Source organism: Camelus bactrianus, chromosome 7 (genome assembly GCF_048773025.1).
Source record: "Camelus bactrianus isolate YW-2024 breed Bactrian camel chromosome 7, ASM4877302v1, whole genome shotgun sequence".
Classification (NCBI taxonomy): domain Eukaryota; kingdom Metazoa; phylum Chordata; class Mammalia; order Artiodactyla; family Camelidae; genus Camelus; species Camelus bactrianus.
The window spans coordinates 24,911,622-24,936,556 of NC_133545.1; the positions used below are offsets into that span (position 1 = coordinate 24,911,622).

The window sequence follows — 24,935 nt, forward strand, 5'->3', positions numbered from 1 at the left end:
ACAACAAAAAAATTACTGGCATAGCAGTTTAGGGACAATATAACACAGACCTCCACGTGCACTCATTGTTTCTGTGAGTACACATCTATTGTGCAAACTCCAACTGCCGACTTAGAATGGAAATTTTGAAAGACATTTAGTTTGCAAGTGGGAGACTTCTGAAGTTCACAGTGCCAGAAAGGATTTATCCAATATATCTCCTAGTTCAAGACAAGGCAAGAAATGTACTTGATCCTTTTCTGTGAGCTGGACCTCTGTCCTTTCTCATGAATTCCCCAAAGAAAGAGATTCCACTTCTTAGTCCTTTCTGTAAATCTCTTTTTCTAAAAATTAGAGCAAGTTTTTCTTGTTTTATCTTTTTTGATGTTAAAGAACTGCTGCTTTCCATCATTCCCATGAAATTAACCTGAGATCGTCAAAGTAATCCATATTGAGTTTGCCTTTGGTCTTTGTGTTCTTGTCCGATGTATCAACAAGATTTCCTTTCTTTTATTTAACTGTTCCTTTGACTCTTTGAATGCATTCATCCATTTGCAGTGACAGATTGAGAGCACTGTAGCACTTTGAGCAAAACGCTTCAGCAACTATTTTCTCTAATTGTCTAAACTTCTAATTCTCCTAATCATGGGAATTTGGCCAAAATCTTCTTTAAATTTAGAAAATGCTTAAAATGTACTTTGAAATTTAGTGATTTTTTCTTCTTCAGTTTGTTTAACATTAAGACTTATTTGAAAACTGGAAAAAAATCAAAGTATCCCCTCTTGATAGAAAATACTGAAATAGAAGGGGGAAAACAACCTTATGTGACAAAATATAACTGATACTATTAAACAAGCTAGATATTTAATAAATGTTTCCATGAATATTGACCCAGAAAGATAAAGCAGCATCCCAAAGTAACAATAGGATGAAATGCATTCAGTTTCACGGTAAAAAGTTCCAGAAACTTAAAACTGCAAAAAATAAAAAAAAGATTCCTACTTTAATGTCCAGATGTTTGGAGTCAAAGAGAAATCGCCCTTTATTTCCAAATCCATTACAATAATCTCACCTTTCGTCTTGACACTGTTTGCCATCTCTTTGAGCAATGCCAATGATCATTTTGTACAAATTCATTTTGGGTCTTACCAAGCTCCAAAGGGCACATAAGACTGACAGTCAATGATTTCCTACCATTGACATTTAGAGAAAGGCAACATCTTACAAATGAACTATGGGAGGAAGAGATTGGATAACACATTTCAAAGCTTTATCTATCTGTCTATTTATTTGTATATAAAATATATATTTATATTATATATGTAATGTCTTTTGTTCTCTTTTTTACACAAAGAAAATAATAATGAATTCTGAGAAAACTAAATTTTATTCAGTGCAAATAAAAACAGATCTTCATTCATTCACATAGTCAATCAACAAACATTTATTGAGGACTGACTTGCACATTGCACAGTATAACCAGAGGCAGAGAGTTCCTTTAGAACAAAGGAGATGTCAGTTTGCTTTTATACTCAGAGAAAGGAGCCAGTAAAAACAGACACGTGAGGTTTAGGGGAAAAAAGAAAAAGAATATTGATTGGCTAAGTGTCAAGTGGAATGAAATGAAATTAGAAACGAGTAGAAATGTTAGTCTTGGAAAAGAAGGACATGTCCTCCTGAGTGATAATGAAAGGGAATAAGTGAAGACAGAAAGTTCACATTGAGTATACAATGCCCTCATTTCACAAGTGAGGAAACCAAGGCTCCAAGAGTTTAAGTGACGATCACTAGTCAGTGGAGGCCCTGGGAGGTGAAGCAGATGGCCTGAGTCCCAGTGCCCTTTCCACCCTGCAGCCTCATTGCCTCGCAGACCATCTGTGAGGGGCCATGTGGGTAAAATTCTAAAAAAGAAAGTTTGCTGCCAGTGACAATTAAAAACTGCATTGGTATTTGCACACATGGGTTGCAATTTCTTTTTCATAAAGTATAAACATGCACATGTAACAGGTACAGTTTGAAATAGTTGCAAAGCTGAGAATGTGGCTAGTTTGGCTGAACCATCTCCTTCTTGTCATAAACTGATGTATAGCTTGGAACGTGATTTTCAGAACAGTACTAACAAGACTGAGGCGATTAGCTAACTCAACCATAAGGTATGAAATTTCTCGCATTCTTAGTCTTTGAATCTAGGACCTGTGGTGCCTGAATTCTGACTCCCCTGTGATTAATTCACCATTAGTTTTGACTAATCTTTGGAGTAGGGCATTCTGGAAATGTACTTTGTTCACTCTACCTTCTGTTACAATCTGACAGGTCCTTTGGATTCTTGTTGGCTCCTCATTAGGGAAATCCTGCTTGCTCGGTGCTCTCTACCTGACCCTTCTGCTCCACTGATCCACTCTTCCAATCATCACCCAATCTTCTCCTTTCCTCACACTATTGCTAGTAAATGCCACCCTGTAATTCACCCATTTCTTCCTACTCTGCTTCTAGAAAGACCCACCAATTCTGCCACCTTCTTTCTCGACTTGTGTGGATTCTATACCATTTGAGACTCTGTTCAGTTTCTCCTAAACTTCCTTTCCCATCTCCTCTTGTCATAAACTATGTTCACATTTCTATAAACTTGCCTTATCCACATACATGCACAGCTACCACCCTGGATCGCCAGCTTGTAAAAGCTGAATGAATTTTGTCTCCTTCTTTAAGCCTACACGGGGCACCAGTAGGTGATTGGTAAGGATTGATTGAGATGAACTGTACCAAGAAACACATGAAGTGCTGACTGTTCCCGGGAATCACCTAAGTAACTGCATAATCTTTTGATATTAAAATAAAATTATTAAGGGAAATACTACTAGGGACAATTACTGCTTTCCTAACAGTATAGTTTTGATGCATCAATATCACTTAACAAATACAACAGCTATTAGTTAAACATAAAAAGCAAATCTTTTTTGTTTAAGATCAAGAATGGAAAATTATCCCAAGTAAAATTTCACGGCTTGCTGATTATCAAAGTATATCATTCAGCTTGTGGGTGTCAGCTGTGAAATACGTGGGTACGCAAAGCAGCTTGGAAGGAAGTTGAATTATCGATGATTAGCACAGTCGTTGTTACTAATTACATGTTAAATAATAACTATTATAGGTTCACAGACCAAGAAATAATAAAAGAAATGTGTTTATAGGTGCCCTAAATTCAAAGCCCACCTCCCTAGCCTCTCTTCTTGGCTAATTAGAGAGGGAGAAGGTAAACCAGTTACTTAGCAATAGCTACTTTCAAAAGTTACTGTGATTTTCCTCTGCAGAAAAGAGCAATATGTAATTCTAATAAAGAATTTCTCTAGCAGATACTATGGAAGAAATGTGGACATTGCAGAGTTTGGATTCAGATTTTGGTTCAGATTTCAATCTTGCCATATATTGGCTTAACTTCTGTGAACATCAGTTTCTTCATCTGTAAAATGGGGACGAAACTCCTCATCATTATGAGAAATAAATGGCTTAATGCATACATGGCTCTTAGCAGGGGGTCTGGCAGGTAGGAAATTGTCAGTAACACTATCCATTGAATTGGCACTAATTCTTCTTTAAATGTTTGGTAGAATTCACTAGTGAAACCATCTGGTCCTAAGCTTTTCTGTGTCACCGCTGCTTTGAGTTTTGCTATTGCTGTTAGAAATCTAAGCCAGGCTCATGGGTAACAAGTAGTTAATGTTTGAAAAGAAACCTCTGGAAGTACACAAATACAAGACTGAAAAGTGACTTTGACTCAGAAATAATCAAAACGGTCATTAATCAAAAGGGCTATAATCAATGTGGATAACAGCTTATCGTCCTCTCAATGGCCAAAATCTGTTTCAAAGCTGTGAATGTCCACAACCACATCCCTTCTTTTGAGATCCCTGCTGTGTATTTAATTAGTATTATTTGTGATTTTGTAGTTGGGCATCAGAACGGCATCAATAACACCGTCTTCTTAAATTCCAACATTGACGCACATGGATGCTTTAAGTCAAAGCATGTCTCTCCTATGCTGCAATCATTTCTACTGTGTTTTAAAATGTCCTTAAAACATCAGGTTTATACTCTAGCTTATTTACATTTTGCAATATATATGGAATTTTCTCTTTTCACCTGGGAGCTGGAGTTGAGAACACCATGCTTTAATGAAAAGAGGTTGTGTTTGCAGCACGCCTTGTGGATTTAAATATCCAGCTTGACTGAGCATTCTGTGACCTTGAGCAATCCACCTGACCTTCTGAGATTTGGTGTTTTCTGTGTAAAATGGAAATACAATGCTTTGCTCACAGGATTTTTGTTAGAATTAAATGTTCTTAGCCCATTCCTACACCTCTGCCTGACTTACAAGACTTAGGGTGCATTCTGTGTTCCTCACACCTCCACTTATTCCCAAAATTATCACGCCCATTTCCATGGCTTATAGATCCACCTGTATGTTGGTAACCACCAACTTTATATCTCTAACCTGCCTTCTCAATTCCAGATTCATTTATCTAACTGCCTACCCCACATGGCCACTTGGGAGACTAAGGGACATCTCAAATGGACATGCCTGAGCAGCATTCTTGACCCACCACTCCCTTCTGCCAAACTGTTCCTCCCTTAGCCTTCATTTCAATCAATGGCACCTTTTCCTCATTTCTTACATTTTATCTCAAATATATGTAAAATGTATTGCCTTCTCTTCATCTTTGCTTTTTACCAATCTAAATTAAGCTAAAATCTACTCAACTCCCTACTCTATTCTGCTCCTCTGTAAAACTGCCTGACGGATTTCCTGTCTATGTTTTCTATTGCTGTGTTACAACTTACCATCAGCTTAGTGGTTTAAAACAGCATGAATTTACTGCCTCATAATTGCTGTGGGTTAGAAGTCTAGGCTCTGGTTAGCCAGGTCCTTGGCTCAGCTGAAATCATGGTGTCAGCTGGGCCTGTAATCTCCCCAGAAGCTCAGGGTTCTATTGCAAGCTGATTCAGATTATTGACAGAATTCAGTTCCCTGTGTTTAAATTACTGAGGTACCCATTTTATTGCTGACTATTGCTATAAGGTCACTGTCAACAACTAGAGGTTACCCCAGACCCTTGCCATGTGGCCCCTTCCTTTGACAACATGGAAGCTTACTTTTTTAGGCCAGCGGGAAAATCTCTCTTTTAGGAGTTCACTTGATTAAGTCAGGTCCACCCAAGATAATCTCCTTTTTGATTAACTCAAAGTTAATTGATGGGGACCTTGATTATCTCTGCAAAATTCCTTCACTTTAGCTATAAAAGAACCTAAAAAATCCCAGAAATAAAATCTCATTGTATTTACAACTTCTGTCCACACAGAAGGGGAGAGGAATATACTAGGCTTATATACTAGGGGCAGGAAATTTAGGGGTTGCTTGGAATTCTGCCTCCCACACTTGGTTTCCACTCTTCTTACCTTCAATCTTGAGAATCCAGCTAGCCAACATGTTTTATGAAATTCATAAATTTACATAAACTTTAAATTAGATCATGATACTAAGTTACTATGTTCCAATTACTCCTAATTGCATTAGTACTAAAATCCAAATTCCTTCTGATAGGCTACAAGGTTTTGTATGGTTTGAACCCTATTGACTACTTCTTGGACTTTGTTTCATGTGACTGTAAACTTAACTCACTACCCACAGCCACACTGGCCTTCTCTCTGACCTGCAAACATTCCAAACTCATTCCTACCCCAGGACCTTTGCACTTGCCATTTCCTCTGTCTGGAATGCTATTTCTAAGTTATTTACATGATTGGTTCCTTCTTTCCAGTTAGATCTCATCTCAAATATCACTTTCCTTGCTCACACAATATAAAATTTCTCCCTCTGCCTAATAACTTTTTAATCACATTAAAATGTTTTATTTTCTGATTCAGTATATGCTTATCTGTTCATTATCTGTGTCCTTCATTTAACTGTAAACTTGTGAGAGCCTGGACTATATCCATCTAACTAACCATTATATCCCCAGTAGCTTGAAGAGCACCTGGCACGTGGGAGACAGTCGTGGTGTGTTGGGTAAAAGAAAAGGATTCCATCAGAATTAAATGTACTCAGCATAGTTCTGATAGAAGAAATCTATGTGGGCTGAACAGAATAACATCGGTCATTGACCTATAATCCAAGTCTAATAAATTGACTGGAGATAAGCCTCTTCCTGCTTATTTTATTTTTCATTTGGAAACATTTTTTTAAGAAGGCAATTCTCACTAAAGCCTCGTGGACATGATAAAGCATTTTTTTCTATTCATCAATTCTAGGTATCCTTTAGCATTTTTTACCTATCATTTACCACTTTCTAACTGCATAAATATATAAGCTAATTCTAGGATCTCTTCAGGGTGGGGAAAATCATCCAGTTGCCAGTGTTAACTCTAGGACCCAGGGAGATCAGTTCAGAGAAATTGTAGACAACTTCAGAAATCTACAGTTTTGAAAGATTATTTTTGTTTTTTTTCTTTTAAAGCAGCCTTTGCATTACTTAGGAACCATTTTAAAATAGAGGGAGTACTCCAAAATAAATAAATTTGGCTTATTGTTAATGCATTCTTTATTTATTTACATGTTTTTAAGTGGAAAAATACAAAGTGTGATTTAAATAGAAAAATACTGAAAATCTATCATTTCTATAAAGTTCTTTATATTTTTTATGATTTCAAAAATAATAAAAATATGTTAATGGTATTTTTATTACTTCTGTGTTATTTTCTGTACTTTTCCAATGTCCAATTCTTGGTGTTACTGCTTCAAGGAGAAAAATTAAAGACAACTATTTCTCAATTTTTCTTTTTTTTTCCCCACAATAAAATAGATAACTGAATGAGAATGTAGACTACATTTGGAAACAATAGATGTGAGGTTACCAAAGAAACTGTGCTTGTACCTGACCTTCTTTATTGCTATTCTTTTTTGTTGTTGTTGTTGTTATTCTGTGAGCCAAAAAGCTGAAAATAACTAGGGGAGATAAAGGAAGAGTTGATGTTTTTCACAGAACTTTTAATTATTTTTGTCTGGTCCAGATTTATTCCATTTGACTAAGCCCCAAAGCACTATCTATTCTAGGAAGAGCAAGAATACGTCTGGTAAGATGGTTGCAATTACTTTGGGGCAGAAGAAACAGAGGGGAAACAGCTTTGAGAGGCAAAGTGGACCAGACCAGAGTCCCTTCAGAGCCTGGGATGCCAGCTACCAAAGTGAAATGCCAACGGACACATTCAGTTCTGTTAAGTTCATTTTCATCTGCTCCCAAGTCTGCTCATTTGTCTTCCCTCACTCACGTGCCGATGATGTGTGTACTAACCACAAAACACCCCCCCCCCGCACACCCGTTTCTCGTGAATTCCCATGAGTATCAAATACTGCGCTAGGTTCCTTCGCAAGCACTTCCTTTTAGACTGAATAAAGGGAACAACAATTACAACATACTCACTCTTGTCTTTGTGGGAAGCAGTGATGACTCTCCAGGTAGAGAGTCAAGAGATGCAGAGTCAAAGTCACCTCTGTCCTCAGTGGTGAACATCCCCCTCGTCTCCCTTCTTGGCTGGTAGCACAGGGAAGGCGGGAGCTGCCGCTTCCCACTGACCGTCAGAGACGATTCTGCTCGTGCTCCTTCCGTGAACGCTTTTCCCCGTGTTTTCACACAGGCGCTACCCTGAGTGTCACTGCATCAACTTCGGGTCGTGGTTTATCATGTCTTTCCCGGCTGCTGTTATTATTCTCCTCTTGTCCTGGGTCTGGCTTCAGTGGCTGTTCCTAGGATTCAAGTGAGTACATCCTCCATTTCAGTCGGAGAAAAAAGGTGCCTGGGTTCCACGTTCTTGGCTCCTCATGCAAGGCGTTACACCCATTTCACATGTGCTGAGTTTTTTTGCACTACTCTTCCCCTGCACAGCTGACACGTATGAACACATACAGTAAAGATACTCTAGAATATCACCTAACCATGCTGGCTGTGAAAGAGAGTTTGCAGAAAGCAAATGCATCTTGGTCTCCTTTGATCCTAAGCCATTAAGGTATTAATAGACCAGAAGGGCATAAGGAGCTTATTATGAGGAGGACGGACACAGTCCAACCTGTTAAAGTGGAATTTTCAGAAGTTTTGTCTCTCCTCTTGGTTTAATGTGGGGATTTCCTCAGATTGTCAAGTTACCTTAAACTGATGTGCAGGGCTTCCTGCTTCATCCTAGCACAAACATTGATACATCCTTGAAAAACTAAAATAAAGATCTGAGAGTGTGCTCTGGGGAAAGAATATTGGATTGGAATCAGGAGACGAAGGACAAAGCTGTGGCTTCTTTCAAGACAGATGAGTGACCCTTGCAAGTCCCAACCCATTCTCAGTCTTAGTGTCTTCAACTAAATATGATAGAATTTAACCGGAAAATCGGCAAGATCACTTACAACGCCGTGATTCTAACACGGATAGGCCCTAGGTGAATACAGAGAAGTCAAGGTAGGGAACACTGATCAATAAAGAGCCAGAAATTACCTACCTCCTCCCAAAGAAAATAAAATTTAAAAACAAAGAGCCAGAAAATGTCAAATATACATATTCACGGAGAATTTGCAAATGTTACCTTGGCTGGGACTAAAGTCGGTGGTTCATAAATACCGATGAGTCATATAACTTATCCCAGCTTTGAAAATTATCTTGCCAGGCTTCAGAGCAAAATCTCAAATGCTGCATCATAAATCCAACAATACTCCAAAGAGAAAGGGGAAAGGGCTGGGTATCAAACCTTGAGGAGTTTTTCCTAAAAAAAACAAAACAATTTAACTTCATTTTTAGAGAGTTTGATCTGAATAATTGCAGGGACCTATCAATGAAACAGCATGTTATCCACCAAGCGGGTGAGACTGAAGTCAGCTATTTGTGCTGCCTTTGAGATCGGGTGGTGGTCCACACCCATGTCCGAGTTTTCCAAGCTGGAGTCATATAAGGACTAATATTCTTCCCTCTCCATTCCTCTTCCAGGTTTTTCTCCAGAACTGCTATAATTTTGTTAGTAATGGGGAGATGGCACTGATGATTTTTTTAAAAATCTATTTGTCCAGATTGTGGGAGCAGTGTGAGGCCATCCTCCTGCTGAAGCAAATGTGTGGAATGTCACTGACTTCAGCAGGTGGGCATCAGTAGGGAGAGGCCAGCTGCATACTAAATGCCTCTTCCTGGAAATCCAAGCCTTTGGGGTCTATTCAGTTGTACAGGTAGCAACGCAGGATGCAGGGGGCAGGGATCCCCAACCAATGGAGAAAGCATCTGGTCCCAGACCCACAACTGTTCCTTTCTCTTTTTTTCTTTTTTTTTTTTTTTTTTGCTGTGTATAATGACTTTATAAAATATGTATGCCACCCTTGTCATTTTTCTCTTGAAATGTCCCACCGTTTAAAAAGGAGAAATTAAGAAGATAAAGGGCAGATGAAATGTGTTTTCTATGAGGGAAAAAAAAATCCTGTGAAGTGCATACATTAGGCAAATTCCATAAATCATGATCAGCGGCATGTTGAAACAGTCCCTTTGCTGTCCACTTTTGGTTCAACACAGCGCAGCTTCATGCTTCAGCTAATTTTTCAGTGTCCTCTTCAGTCTGCCAGGGTGTTCACCTCCGGAGGTTTTAGATCGACAAACAGAAATTATCAGCCACTCCCCTGGCAGGCCACCATGCTTTCTGATTAGTGTGTTGGCTGTTTACACAGTTAACTCACCCATTATAAATGACCCCAGCCTACCTGGGAAGTGAGGTCATCTATCCATGCCACCGAACTTACTCAGATGGAGAGGCTGATGCATTGTCATATGCTTTATCAGTTCCTTTGTGAAGGCATTAACCTTCATTTGTAGCAAAGCCAATTTGGCTTTTGACTTAACCATTGCTTGGCCCTAACCAAAGTGACAAAATACACATACAGTCTACTGGGTAGAAACCAGTTTCTGAGGAGACTCACTTCTTTCTCTAACTCTCCTTTTTTATTCTACAGATGGTTCTCAAGGTTGTCCGTGGATTCGTTTCTTTTAATGGTAGTATTTATGTTGTGACAAAGGGTAAAATTTCAAGATGGACACTAGTCAGTAATTTAACTGAGACTATAAAAATTAAATATCATCTTGCTGATCTTCAATGCAACAGCTTCCACCTAATCGCGTTCAGTGGGGGTCGTGTGGGTAGAAGGGTGACTATAAATCTGTAGGACGGATGACTTAAGAATTGAGGAAACTCTGCTCCTTCAAAGGTAGTAACAGTCCATCTGAGTAGCAGAGTTGCAGAAAAAGGAGTAAACATAACACGTCTTTGTGTGATAGCTGCCCTCCCACCATAGCAGTCTTCCTCTTTACTCCCTCATAAATATCCATGTTTACCCCAGCAATTTTACCAAAGAAAATGTCCCTGCTTCTTTTCTTTTTTTAAACTGCTGTATTCAGGTATGATTGACATACAAAAAGCTGTACATACTAGATGTACGCAGAACTTACTATCTGGAGGTAAGCAAACAGCCATGAAACCATTGTCGATATCATTGCCGTAAACTTACCCATCACTTCCAAAAGCTTCCTCCCACCTCCTTTGCTTTTTTGTTGTTTTTTTTTTCCTTCCTACTGTAGTACAAGCACTTCATATAAGATTTACCCTCTTAGCAAAATTTTAAGTATATAGTATAATATTGTTAATTATAGGCTCTATTTTGTACAGTCTATCTCCAGAGCTTGCTTACTTTGAATAACTGAAACATACCCTTTGGTCAACGTCTGCCCATTTTCCCCTCACCCCAGCCCCTGGCAATCACCATGTTTATTTTAGACTCCACAGATAAGTGAGATCACACACTATTTGTTTCTCTGTGTCTGACTTATTTCATTTAGCGTAATATCCTCCAGGTCCATCCACAGTGTAGCAAGTATCAGTGCTTCATTTCTTTTTATAACTAAATAATATTCCATTGTATGTGTGCACCACTTTTTTCTTTATCCATTGGTCCATCCATGGACATGTGAGTTGTTTCCATATCTTGGCTATTGTGAATAATACTGCAATGATCATGTCAGTGCAAATATCTCTTCAAGATTTAGATGCCAGTTCCTTCGGATATATGCCCAAAAGTGCTTTCTATACCAACATATAACATATTCTAATTTAGCTATTCATATCATACATTCCAAGAGATAATCCGTAATAATCTGACCATTTTCCCGTTTCTTTCTTTCTCTGGGTTTTGTTTTTTTTTTTTTTAAATCAGGCTTTAGAGCAGCACCTTACAAAAAAAAAACTGTTCAAGGTTTTGAAGACCCTGGACTTTTCAGGATAAGAAAATTATTCACAGGGGAAAGAGGTCACTAAAATAAGCAGCTAAAATAAGAGACTGACAGTTGCTATTGAAAGTAAATTGGAAGATTATCTGGTGGATGCTATTAGGACATAAGGAGTGAAGAAACTCAAAGAAAAATGGAACTGGATTTAGTTCTAAGAAGAGACCTAGTTTGGACTTTGCTCACGATCAGTGTGTGTGACTTTCCATCCCTAGTGTATAACTGTGAAAACTGATGGATCTAACAACCAACTATCTTATAAATTTGACAAAGTTAATGAGTCAAGTATTTATACCAGTGTTTAGAGATACTGGGCCAAAGAAAACATTCTTGAAACCGCCCCCTGCCCTCAAATAATTTGCTTTCTCATTAGTGAGATAAATCTTACACATATGCACAATGAACAATTAAGATACTTAAGAAATACGTTAAAATATGTATCAATCAGGTGTATAATAAAGTATTAAATTGGAAGTGAGTGGCACATGGCAGAATTCCAATGGTGCAAAAGGACTTGGAAAAGGAAGAGATCAGTGGGAGATGTCATGGAAAATGTGGAAGGAAAGTTAAGCATTGAACATTGAGCAAACCAGGAAAAAACAGAAAAGAGGGGAGAGAACATTGAAAAAAAGGAGACAGAGGTATAGACAAAAAACACAAATTTCTATTATTGGCGGGGATATTTGCATATTCTGACTTTTTCACACAGAATTCTGTGAAGGAAAAATTCTTTGCTTAACAGGCTTAATTATTCTTTTCAGTTTTAAGGAGATGTTCAAATGTGGTAAGACCAAAACATCCAGACAAAAGGCTTGTGCTGAGGTGATTAAACAAGAATACCAAAAACTTGGACCAATAAGGTAAGATACAGACACACACACACACACAGCTATATGCTGCTTATACTCCAAGTACTTGTTTAAAGGCATATATGCACATAATGTCTGTAACGTATTTATTAACCCTTGAAAATGTTCTAACCTTTGCGAATATAACTCAACATAATAAAACACATACCTCATCTAACTAAAAGTTACCGGATAGGACAAGAGGCTGGGAGGATTCTGCTGATTCTCTTAAATTATTGACACGTTGGGGTTTTACTGTGCTTAGTGTTCTGCTAAGATCACACTTGACGACAGCTCAGGGAGCTTCTGCAAATGTCTTGGCTGAGAAAATAAATGAAAGGATTGGAATTTTCCCACAGGTATCAAGAAATTGTGACCTTAGTTCTCTTCATTATAATGGCTGTGCTCTGGTTTACCCGAGAACCTGGGTTTGTTACCGGTTGGTCTGCACTTTTTTCAGAGTAAGCATTACATGTTATGTTTGTGAACCCTTTCTGTTTTATACTCTGCTTTTTTTTTTTTTTTATTGTTTTCTGCCTAAATGGTTTCTGTAATTCTGGAAGATTGTATGAGATTTTTTTTTTCTTCCTTTTCCATTGAAAAGATTTTTTCGTTCTAATCTTTTCAGAAAAAAAAAAAAAAGATAAGGAATGAAATCTAGGATAAAGCAGCAAACGAGATGACCAAACTGCCCTGTAACTAAAAATCACGCTCGTTCAGACAAGGCTATTTTCATCCTTACGAAATTAGAAATATAATTGGCAGGAAAGCCATGTTTTAAGATGGTTTGGAGTATGGACTTTGGAGCCACATTGCTTGGGTCCCATTCCTGGCTCTTCCACTTACCTTGGGCAAGTCACTTACCTCTCAGTCTCTCCATCTGTAAAATGGCACTAATAATAGCACTTGAAACAGTGCTCCCCTTCTACCCACAGGAAGTGCAATATAAATACTTATTATGTGAACTAAATGCCACTCAGCGTTTCTTAGTAACCTGATCTGAATTCATAGTCTGTGATTTTTGCTGACTTAAATTTTGTACTTCTGTGGAGGGTTGTCTGCTTGGTTCGCTCTCTTGTCTTTTCCTCTGCTGATGTCCATCTCTGTATGAGTTCACTATAAACCCACCCCTGCCCCTATTTTATAGGTGAGGAAGTCCTGAATAAGTATTAAGACTGAGTGTACAAACTAACGTTAGAAGCTGGGCCAGAGTTAATTTTATCTCTCAGCGTCTTCTATCCCGGCACACGTTGCTGAGTCATGTGAAGTGAGGGGGAGATTGTAGCATACTTTTCTAAATTAAGGACCATCCTACATGCCAATATAAATACTCTGGTTTTGCGATTTGCGTTCCCAAGTCTTATCTTTCACCGAAGCACTCCACTTCCTAAATACAGCAGATCTCTGATTTGAACTTCCTGTCTTACACCCCCCAGCAAAATTCAGTGTAGTTAGGGGCAGAAAACAAAATTATTTGAGTCAGATCTGTTCTGCCCACATGGAATAAAGAAATTCCTCTCTTCTTGAATCAGAGCCTTCTGGTGATACAGGCACTGCCAATATTTTTTTAAAGCTGCAGAGTCCGCGTGCAAATTCCTAGTGAACACACGAGTGCAGCACTGCTGGGTGGTACATGTTACAAAGGGTCAGCTGCACCCTTGCAAACTTTTTCTTTCCGTTGGCACTAAAACTTCTCATTTTAAGAAGTCTAAGCAAAAGGCAGTATCCAATCCTTCAAAGCAAGCTATTCAAAGCAAACTGTTGCTTAACAGTTTGATTAGGACTTTGTAGTTTGGTAAGAGGACCTAGACCAACAAAAAAAATAATTCTCCCTCCTTCTTAAAATCCCACCTCTATCATTCCAGGTAGGGAGAGTCTTCTCTAAACACCAGTGTGTAAAAACTAAATGAAACCAGACAATGGCTAATGAAAACCAGGCAGAAATCCCAATAAGAAATTCAATATAATCAGTTTCTAATTTCTATTCCTTATGGGAGGAAAATGTAGGAGATGTTCTGTCTGCAGAAAGAAGACAATGTATTTATTATGGGGAGATGCTCATGTTACCTAGAATTCTGACAAAACCATAAGAAAAGGAACGAAGGTTTGAGGGAGGAAAGGATTTGAATATATGCATCTAATTGGCTATTAGACTTATAAATTGCCAAAGCAAATAAAATTCGCAGAAGCTTGTAATACTGAGGCAACCTAACTTAGTTCATAATAAACCAAGAATAAAACAGTAACATTTTTCAAGGTTTTTTGAAAAGCAGTTATTTCAGTATTTATGGCTGGATTTTATTTAAAGTATGTATTCTGTAGAATATATTTGTAACATAGAGGTTTTAGGCATTTAGAGTTTCCAAAGCTAGAATGGCAGATGAAGATTTATAGCTACCACCTCCTGTTTTCATTCCATCTGTTTGAACCTGGAAGGAATTCAATATGTCTTTTCATATAAAACAAAATCAGATTACATGATGCCTGACCCAATTTGGCCAAAATTCAACCAAAATGATAACTGAAATAAGAGAAATAAGGAACAACAAAATAATAAGTATTGGTTAAGTTTGTTGAAGAAATTACACCCAAGGCAGCTTTTTACTCCACAATGAAATAAAGAAATCTATATTTAGGGAAAACAGACTGCTTTGTAAAATTATCAGATTGAATAAAATAATACATTTCCCTCATTATTCAGATTGCTGAAGTAAATTATAGGAGTAGAGAGCCTCTATAGTACGTATGCACTGCTGAGTTACAAGGTAGCAAATTAATCTTTAGGGTGTACATACTTTTCAGACTACAAAGATTCACTAGTTAATATGCTGAATTTTAAAATTGATTTCTAGTTATTTATGCCTGTTCATATCTTTTCTCCAGGTCCTTCTTAACTGTTGAGGCTTCTGGGAACCTGTCTTACTTGCTAGAATGACCCGGTGATTCTAAGGCCCCATCTGTTCCTGAATCACTGTTAATTTGTACAGTGATCATTTCTGAGCATCTCTCATAAGCCATGCTAATCATTGATATTCTTGATTGAGTTTCACAGAGTGCAAAGCATTAAATGGGTTGATTTCATGTGTATGATGTGGCCAGGGCTTATAAACACAGAAGCAGATGTCATATCTTTAAAATAAAAATCAATTCCTTTTCACAAATCCAAAGAAGAGTTTTAGAGGATTCTAGAAACATCCATGCCTTGCCACAGTTTCAACAGTAGCCTTTTATAAATCAGTTATACAGGACTTGGCCTAATGTAATTAAAAGCAATAATTCAGAGAAGGAATTGTTTACCAGATCCATCAGCTTTACCAAAAGGGGATTTTTGGCCTATAATATCATCATGTGTATGTATACACAATTTTGAAATTAAGGAGACACATACAGACAATGGGAGCGTGGTCTGAGATTTTCAGTCCCACTGTTACGTATTTAGTTGGGAACCATAGATTTTAGAACAGATTATCCAGAACAAATAGCCTACACCACCACTCCTACTTTATGCTCTAGGCATAGTCCGGTGGTGCCTAGTTCATACAAATTCTTGATGGCATTTTTAAATGCATGTGCTTGTCTTTTTTTTTTTTTTTTTTTTTTAGGTATCCTGGTTTTGCTACAGATTCAACTGTTGCCTTGCTTGTAGGACTCCTGTTTTTCCTTATCCCAGCTAAGAGACTGACCAAAACTACACCTGCAGGAGAAACTGGTTGAGTATTATTTATAGTTCTGACTGAATCTGACAGAAGAGCCAACATACAAAACCCCCTTGGTTTCAGTTAGCACGTAGAACAGAAGGATGGACTCAGACGCAGCCCCTGAGATACATACCCCGTGTGCACACTGCAACCCCTAACCAGGCAGCACACACCCTCCTTCCCCCTCTAAAGGATCATCTGACTGTGCAGAAGTGAGAGGTAGACTTCCTTATGCACCACGATTAGGATTCTGCTAGAGGTGATGCATTCGTTCAGTCTGCTATAAGCCCCCCTCCCCTGTCATAATCAGAATTAATCTTACTATTGGCAAACATAGAAACAAAAACTTGGAAGTCCTACTTCATGATGAACCCTTGGTAATAAATGCTAAGGATCCAACGTGAGGAATTTCAAGGGAAAGAGTACTTACAGCCTCCTAGTAACCTTGGAGAAAATGCTGATCAGCCCCATACTTAGCCATAACCTAGTGTCACAGTTGAAAGAAAACATATTCAGGGAGCATTCATTGTCTTTATAACTCATGGACAAAGAAGTGTGTATGTTTATGTGTTCATGCCCCTCCCTCCCACAACACACATACTTCTTAAATACAGGATTCATTTATGCCTGTGCTTTATTCTAACACAACATGTTTTGGGTAGTCAGATTCCTATGTTGTCAGTGTGGGACAAAGGGTTTAAAATTGTTTGAAATAGCCTAATAGAGTTGTGGCTTTTAGTTGTTTTTCCTTTCTTTCCTTCCTTCCTCCCGTCCCTCCTTCCCTCATCCCAGTAGTTGCGTTGGCCCACCTGACTCCTTGACTCAGAATTGATAAATGCCTATTGAGTCAGATTTCTAGGTTATGATATATGTGAACAGTGTAGTGTAGAAATAAATGCCTTTTGCTCTTCACTTGAGACTAGAGTAACTCAAATGTGTTATAAGCAGATGTTGTGATATTGAGCAATGATTGCTATGAGACCCTGAGGACTCTGACCATGCAATCAAAGCCCTAAGGCCTTGCAGTGGCAAGTGTTACACTCGGCTTAACTCCTCTGGCTCCCACAGCTGGATCCCCCTCTCAGAAACAGCCTTGCCCAACCCATCAGTCTCTCTCTTCTCATGCTTCAGCTCATCTCCCTGAGAAACTCATTCGCACTAGGTTTTAAAATGACAGCTAAGACATAAAATGTTCAATTTTACATGAGAGGTACAATCCGAGATGTTTACATTTTAACAGGACATATGGCCTTAATTCAAGTAGGAAATAGCAAAACTTCCATCAACAGTGAGGGTAGGTTTGGTTTAGGTTCCGGGGAAGGAGATAATAAAGAGGCTTAACCTTAAAATCTCACCGTGTAGAAGTCTCCCTGTTACACACAAATGTTCAATGGGAATCATGTGTTCATGGATGATCTTTTTTTCTAAGAAAATCAGTGGAGCCATCAGTGCCAAATATCAAGAGAAATCTTTAGGATTATTGCTTTATGAGTACTTTAAGGGTCTCATGAATAATATGTAAATTATTTAATCTGAACTTTGAATTATTTTAAATTGAAATCCTGATGAATCTATCATGACCTTCCTCATGATTTGAAAAAAATAATATAATATTCAAATAAATGTTAGTGAATCATAATTATAATGCTCCACTGATGCTGTTAGAACCAATGGTATATTACAGACATTTTCCATAGCAAAGGATAGTATAGTCCAATGCACATGTTACTCATAGGCAAAGATGTTAGTGGAATAAGTGAATAAATAAATAGCATTATAGATGACAATGTTATTATTTTTATCTAAATTTATTCTCTAATAAAATCCAAAGGATTTTTCCAACTTACGGCATTTTTCTTTTTATAATATTCTACCAAGGCCAGATGGAAGTTATTCAAAGTCCAGATCAAATTCCTATTTAAAAACAATATAGGAGTATTAAAAACTTCTTTTGAGATGGCTCTTCAGGATAATAAAGAATGTATATTGTCGTATTTTATGCAATGTGTAACTGTAGGACTTTTGGTTGCAGTTGCTTTTGATTACTCTCCACTGATTACTTGGAAAGAATTCCAGTCATTCATGCCCTGGGATATAGCCATTCTTGTTGGTGGAGGGTTTGCCTTGGCAGATGGCTGTGAGGTAAGACTCTGTGTCTAAGATAGTTGGTAATTAACCAGACTGTTCAAGAGGAGAGCGCAGAGACGGGCAAGGTTTGGCGTGTTCAACTTCACCCTCACTGTAATGATGCAGACTTCAGTAACCATGCAGTCAGTATATGGCACCGATTAGGTGAGTTCAGAGCTCAAGATTTATTACAGGCATAAAACATCATTTTTTATGATGCCCCAGTATATCAAAAGAAATAAAATGAAGAAAATTAGAATTCTTAATCCATGAAATAGTATTAGAAGACCAGCTCAGTAAGAAAATAATTATATAAAAATTATATGTTCAGTGACTCCTAGCAGAACACATTTTTTTGTTTATACCTTTACCCTATTTTATGATGAATTTAAGTAGCTCTCAGACTTCTCCGCAATATATTATGGTCCTAAAGTTGTCAAAGAAGAAAGAGAAATAATAGTACTTTATCATATTGCTTAATTATTATATTATTTTTATTACATATTAGATACATTAGAGATACTTAGTACATGTTTACTAAATGAAGTCCAGAAAGAATTTCACATAGCCGTGTTTAATATTGCATTGTGTCTAATTTTAGGAAGAAATAAAACCACCATGAGAAATAAAGTTGGTTATTTTTTTGTCCTATCATCTATCCAGTTGATATAAAGTAAAAATCTGGGGAGGCCTGTGTCCCTTGAAATGGGCCTGGTCATTACAGGGTTGCTCGAAGAAAAGTATCTTCTCCAACACTCCATGAAAATCCTTCACTCTTTGACTAATTATAAACCTCTCATTTCTGGATTTAGCAGCCTTCAGCAAAACACTCAAAGCTCAGGGATATTCCATTTCCTTATTCAGTCATCAAAATAAAAAGGATGGTGAGAGAGATGTTGCGTCCAGCCCTTCAGTTTCTGAAAGTTAAATTTTTATAGTTTTCAAGGCAAATAGCAGTCTGTTCTTGTCTCTTCTTGATAACCTAAGGGAAGACTGTTTTTTGTTTCTGACTTTGTCATTTTTTTCTGTATGATATTTGGATACTGAGCTTTCAGCAGTTTAGTAATAGATGGAAGTGTTAGAAATTGTCTAAATTCTGAGTGCCCTTTACAGTGTCATTTTAGGTCTAGATTTGGCTTGCCTCGTGGACTTTTCCAATATAAATGATAGAAATAGAAGACAAATACCCTTTTCTGCTAGCTCAGTAGTAATGAGATCTGGTTTCTCAGAATAAATAACTTCCATTTCTATGTCTGCTAATTTGAATTATGAAGAAATCAGAATCAGCAGTACTGGCATTGATGGAATTTGTTCATCCTTCCTTCCCAGAATTGAGATTGGATCCTAGACTCTTAAAGTGGATTTAAAAGCATTGGCCAGACCCCAGAATGGCAAAATCGAAGGAAATGAAAAGGTGTGGACTTAGTCTAATGCACCAGGCTCTCTCACCGGGAGAATTGGGGAAATCATGGAGGGAGTCTGCTTTGCTGTGAAAACCCTAGTACTTAGAATCAGATTTCTATGGGATACCCAGAATCGCCTTACCCCTAAGTGGCCAGACTGAAGCCATGAACTTAAAAAAGATAGCTGTGGAAAACTATTCCCCTAGAAACTGGTTTTACAAAGATTTGGAGACAGTTAATTTTTTAAAATTTTGTTCCAAACTGTAATTAGTTTGGCAAATATCCAGCACTAGATAACCTTTCCAGTTGGGAACTGTTTTGAGGTAGCAGTTCCTACAGCACTCACCTCATTTTCATTCCCTCTCTTAAATGCCTCTGGATTTTGCTTTAACATGATTGAACTCTCATGAGCTGTGACAGTCACCTTCAAAATCTCACCGGTGAATAACTCCTCCCTCCCTTTTTCACACATCTTTCAAACTTTTTCTGTTAAGTTCAACGTGGAGGATTTAGCACTTTTACTCAGATCTCTGCTAACACGGCAGTAACAACAAAAAAGTATTACTCCACAAAGATAAAGAATATACAGCAAGAATAATAACATACAAGAGATACTGATAAAATTTAGAAGATGGAAAGAAGATATTTAAGGGGTCAATGACTATGCACAGTAGAAGAAATAGAGAAAGATTAAATCTATGGGCCTGCCAAAAAAAAAAAAAAAAAAGCCAAAAAGAAACAAACTGATTCAGCCACAAGATTCCAGAAGAGCATAGGAATCGGAAGCAAAGAGTAACTGAAAACTAACGAAAAAACCAGGATTAACAATCAAAGATTGCTTAAAAAGTATATTAGGAGGTGTGAGACTCCCAGATACCCTCTCCAGTCCTCAACAGACAGGCAACTGCTCTCTCTCCTCCCTGGTAAAAAAATGTAAATTTACTCTGTAACAAAATTCAGTCATTGAGACACTGGCTCACAGTTCAGTCACTGTTGTAATGTCTTCTCAACAGTCTTTACCCAGGCACAAAGAGCTTTCAACCATCATTTTATTGCCTCCCTTTCAAACATAAATAGGTAGTCTGAGATCCCCAGACAGTTGGGAAAGCCTCTGATACAATAACCAGTAACAAAAATAATAATAATAATAAAAGAATGAAAAAGAAAAAGAATACAAAAAGCAAGGGAAATGTATAAAGCAAAAGAGAACTTTAAAAAATTGTTCGTTGATGCTTCAAAAACGTGTTAGAAACATTAAAGTCACAAAACCAAAACAGAATGTTATTTTTTAAGGGAATAGATGGGAAATAAGAAAAAGCCACTGAAGAGAAGAAAGATTATAACAGTGAGTTAAAAATTCTGTAGCAGGTTTAGAAGATGAAGTATGAACTTATCCTAGAAAATAGAACAAAGATGAAGAGAAAGTAATATTTTTTAAAGGAAGGGATAAGAAATTTAGAGCATCAATCAGAAATGTCCAACAGCAAACCAATAAGGGTTTCAGAAAGAGAAGAGAAACAAGAAAGATGGAAAACAAACAGGAGGTCATTTCCAAAAAATAATACAAGAAATTTCACAGAACTAAGGAATTTGAGATTTGGGATTTAGAGAGCTACTGAGAACCTGATACCAAAGCACCTCATGTAGAATCTCAGAACCCTGGGTTTGATGATAGGACCCCAGTGACTTCCAGAGAAGGGGAACAGTAAGTACTGTAATCTTTTCCAGCTGCATCTAATTATACATAGATAAAATCTGTTATTAAAGTATATTTAAAGATGAATTTGTGCCAATGTAATTTCAACAGTAGATAGTCTTTTCCATCTAAAAGTTAAACCCCAAACAAACAAGCAAAAATATAAATCAAAACTACAAATTACATACATAACATCTAGTATCCACATCTGGGGATGTTTTTGGCAGCTTTGATCTGAGAGTATACTGCCTGTAATTAGAGCTTTACTGATGTCCATCCTACGTTGTCATGAGCATACAGAATGACACGTGCAGCAGTGCATTGAAATCTTCTCACAGTGGAGAATTTTCCCTTCTATTTTAGGGAGAAAAATAGAAAAACATATCTATTAACCTGAGTGTGGCTATTTTTCTATACTATGTACCATGAATCAAAAATCAGAAAGTCATCATGCTTCTAAAGAACCCAAATGGAAGCCCCAGGAAATGGAGCAATAATTATTTGGAGTGGTAATTATTTCAAGTCTAGCACTGTACAATAGCTAAACTATCAAAGCAAGGCAAAAAGAAACGAAAGAGATTTTCAGACATGCAGAGACTAAAAAAAATTACTTCCCATGCACCAGTTTTTAGGAAGCTGTAGAAATGTAGTCCTGTGGTCCACTAGCACAAAAGAGTTAACAAGAAACGATTTCCACATCAGAGGGCAGTGAAGGGAATCTGAGTATGCTGGTGGAGAGGAGTCCCTTTACAATAGTAAAGTAGATCCAAAAAGCAACTAGTCCCGATGGAGCAGGAGGGAATGCTCCAAAATGGACAACTCCATGAGGGAAAGTGAAAAAGAACAATTACCTGAAATGTTTGTCTACTTGTGAGGAATTTTCCAATTTCACTGGAGCATGTACTGAAGACTTAATGATAGAGACTTAGAAAACTAAGGCAACAAAAGAATTAGGCAATAAAAATTTCCTGGAAAAAAACAAATGATCAAAAGGCCAACTAAAAAAACTGAAAGCAGTCACAGTACACTAAGTGACTCAGTTGTGAACAATATAATCATAATGGCAAACTTTAAATACTGATTTAACCAAGAATGTTGATATATGAGTGTCAGGGAATGGGGGGAAGGGCACGAAATATACGTATGGTGGAAAGTGTAAGAAAGCTGAATTCTCATGTAGCATATTAGGAAGTCAGTAAATAATGTCTAAACTTAAAATTTAGAAATCTGAAAAAAGTATAATTTTGTAAAATAGCTATAAACACATAAACAGCTATAAATAGCTGATATCAGTTGAAAGCTGTTGCCTGTGGGGAACACAACTGAAAAGTGGAGAAAGGTAGACCAGAAGGGCTGCTCTTTTCTTAAAGCTCTATAATACCATGTGGCTTGTTAAATACCACATTTATTAATTAGGTAAAATTAAACTTCAACTGAAAAAATGTGGGAAGACAATTCAAACTTCTTAAAGTATGTTGGTAGCATTAAAATAATAATTGAGAACTTCTCTAGGTCAAGGCCACCTAGATCTAACAAACCACAGAAAAAATATGAAAGGTTAAAATTACATTTTAGAAACTGAGTTCTAAGAGTGAATAATGCTTTTTATATATTTAAATTGTCTGATTAAAATGAATTATTTATGAATAACAAATACCGCAACTTTTTGTTTTAGGAGTCAGGACTATCTAAGTGGATGGGAAATAAATTATCTCCTCTAGGTTCATTACCAGTCTGGCTAATAATTCTGGTATCTTCTTTGCTCGTCACATCTTTAACAGAGGTAGCCAGCAATCCAGCTACCATTACCCTCATTCTTCCAATACTGTCTCCATTGGTGAGTATCTCGTTTATCCCTTTTATACTCTTCACTTAAAGAGCAGTGTTCTACTTCCCTTGTTCTCATTGTGGTGTGGAATCACTCTGGACCTGAATTGTCCCCCTGTCAGTAACTTATAGAGTGGTCCTTATTTGCATTCATGCTTTCTTGGGAGATCTCAACTCAAGAGAACTCTTTTGGTCCATGTTCAAGCAGCATGATCTTAAGTGAACCCTTTACCTTCTTTCTGCCCAGAATTTTCATTTGCAGATAAACAGGAGGGTCAGCTCAGATCCCTTCCAACTCTAAGACTTTGGGCTTCCATGTTGTTTCCTAGCAACTTTAGTGTTTAGATCTCTGACACTGACACTCCAGAAGATTAGTCTTGAGTTTTTGAGAAGTGCTTCATATAAGTGATTTGCAAGGGAATAAAAAGCTAGGTTTACACTTCAGGCTTCAAGCTTACATATCTTAGACACAGTTCTCTACAGCCCAGGGAAGAATTTAAAAAGACAAGTAAGAAGCAGATTTGCAAAAAGAGAGAGGGAAAGACTGTCTTCTCTTCTTCTCCGCAACTAGCTAGCAATTACAAGGAATAGCTTTGGGTAAAATGTTCTTCTTACTGGGCGAGATGAGCTTGGTGATATTTTGATATGTATTTCTCAACATGGAGCAGTTAAAAATTATGTGATGAATTAAGAATAGTGATAACTCTTCTGTAATAATCTCTAAGCAAATTTTAAATTATATATGTCACCAGGGCAGTAAAGTTAATGGAATGATGAGAAGCTTTGGAGCCAAAGGGACCTGAGACCCTCCCTAAGCTCTGTTGCTTGCCACCTATGTGTCTGGATCAGTTAACTTAGCCTTTGTGGGACTCAGTTCCTTTATCTGTTATTTGGGGCTACATTTACCATCTTATAAGGTCATTGTGAAGATCAAGTTACATGTATAAATATATGAAGTTCTATTATGTTATACGTTACCTAAGTTAAATTTTACATGTATCACATATATAAATATTTATATATTATATATGTATAAATACTTAACACAGCACTTAACTCTAGATAAATGACAAGTAGTGATTTTTATTTTGCTTCTGGAATAAATGATACCTTACTTTCTATATGAACTAGAATTCTTAAATGGGCACCAATAACCATATAAACAGCAATGAGAGAAAGATGCATTTTCTAAAACATATTCTTCCAGTTATAACTGCATTATGTATGTAATTTTATGTCTTTACATTTCAACTTGCTTCTGGGATAGTTTATCATAATTATTTTGCTCATTTGGATGCTTATCTAAAAACCTTATTTAAACTCCTTTTTATCTTTTCCAACAGGCTGAAGCCATTCATGTCAACCCTCTTTATATTTTGTTACCTTCTACTCTGTCCACTTCATTTGCATTCCTCCTCCCAGTAGCAAATCCACCCAATGCTATTGTTTTTTCATACGGCCACCTAAAGGTCATCGACATGGTGAGTAAGCTGAAGGAGTACCGTCGGGTCCAACGTACATGATTCTGTGATGTCTTAGCTTGTCTGTCATTTTACACACTAATCAACTGCTAGGGAATACGTAGCTTGAGTTCTGCTTTGGAAGGTAAGTGCGTGACTGGCCATAGAATTGTTTTCAAGAGTGATAACCAGCAGCAAACATGCCATTAATATGGACAGTCTCAAATACAGAGATACTGAATGCATCAGTAATATGCTGGAAGAGGAAGAGAGCATTGAATATACTCAACACAACGGCTTAAACTTACATGTCGAGATCAGGATCCAGCCTGACTGGACAAAAGAAGGAAATAGGGTTAATGACATTCAACCATCAAGCTGTAGTTTGCTATCACAAATATTCACACAAACCAACATTTGTTCTGAATAAAACGCTGGGCTCAGTGCCTGACTGATGAAAAGTCATCTTTCTTGTTCCGATTCTAATAGTGGCATCTGAAATAAAATGAAATGAAATGATATTAGCACAAGTAATAATAGAAAATCTAA

At 37.3% G+C, this 24,935-nt stretch overlaps 1 protein-coding gene across 1 annotated transcript in view; it reads left to right on the forward strand.

The window, feature by feature from the left end:
- The window catches only part of SLC13A1 (solute carrier family 13 member 1), a 76,724-nt gene that overhangs the window by 47,172 nt on the left and 4,617 nt on the right, over nucleotides 1–24,935 (forward strand). Inside the window, exons 8-14 of the mRNA XM_010947594.3 lie at nucleotides 7,669–7,788; nucleotides 12,089–12,187; nucleotides 12,535–12,636; nucleotides 15,778–15,884; nucleotides 17,906–18,015; nucleotides 22,775–22,936; nucleotides 24,270–24,407. Of these exons, the coding sequence (XP_010945896.1) occupies nucleotides 7,669–7,788; nucleotides 12,089–12,187; nucleotides 12,535–12,636; nucleotides 15,778–15,884; nucleotides 17,906–18,015; nucleotides 22,775–22,936; nucleotides 24,270–24,407 (838 nt within the window). The remainder of the gene's footprint in view (nucleotides 1–7,668; nucleotides 7,789–12,088; nucleotides 12,188–12,534; nucleotides 12,637–15,777; nucleotides 15,885–17,905; nucleotides 18,016–22,774; nucleotides 22,937–24,269; nucleotides 24,408–24,935) is intronic.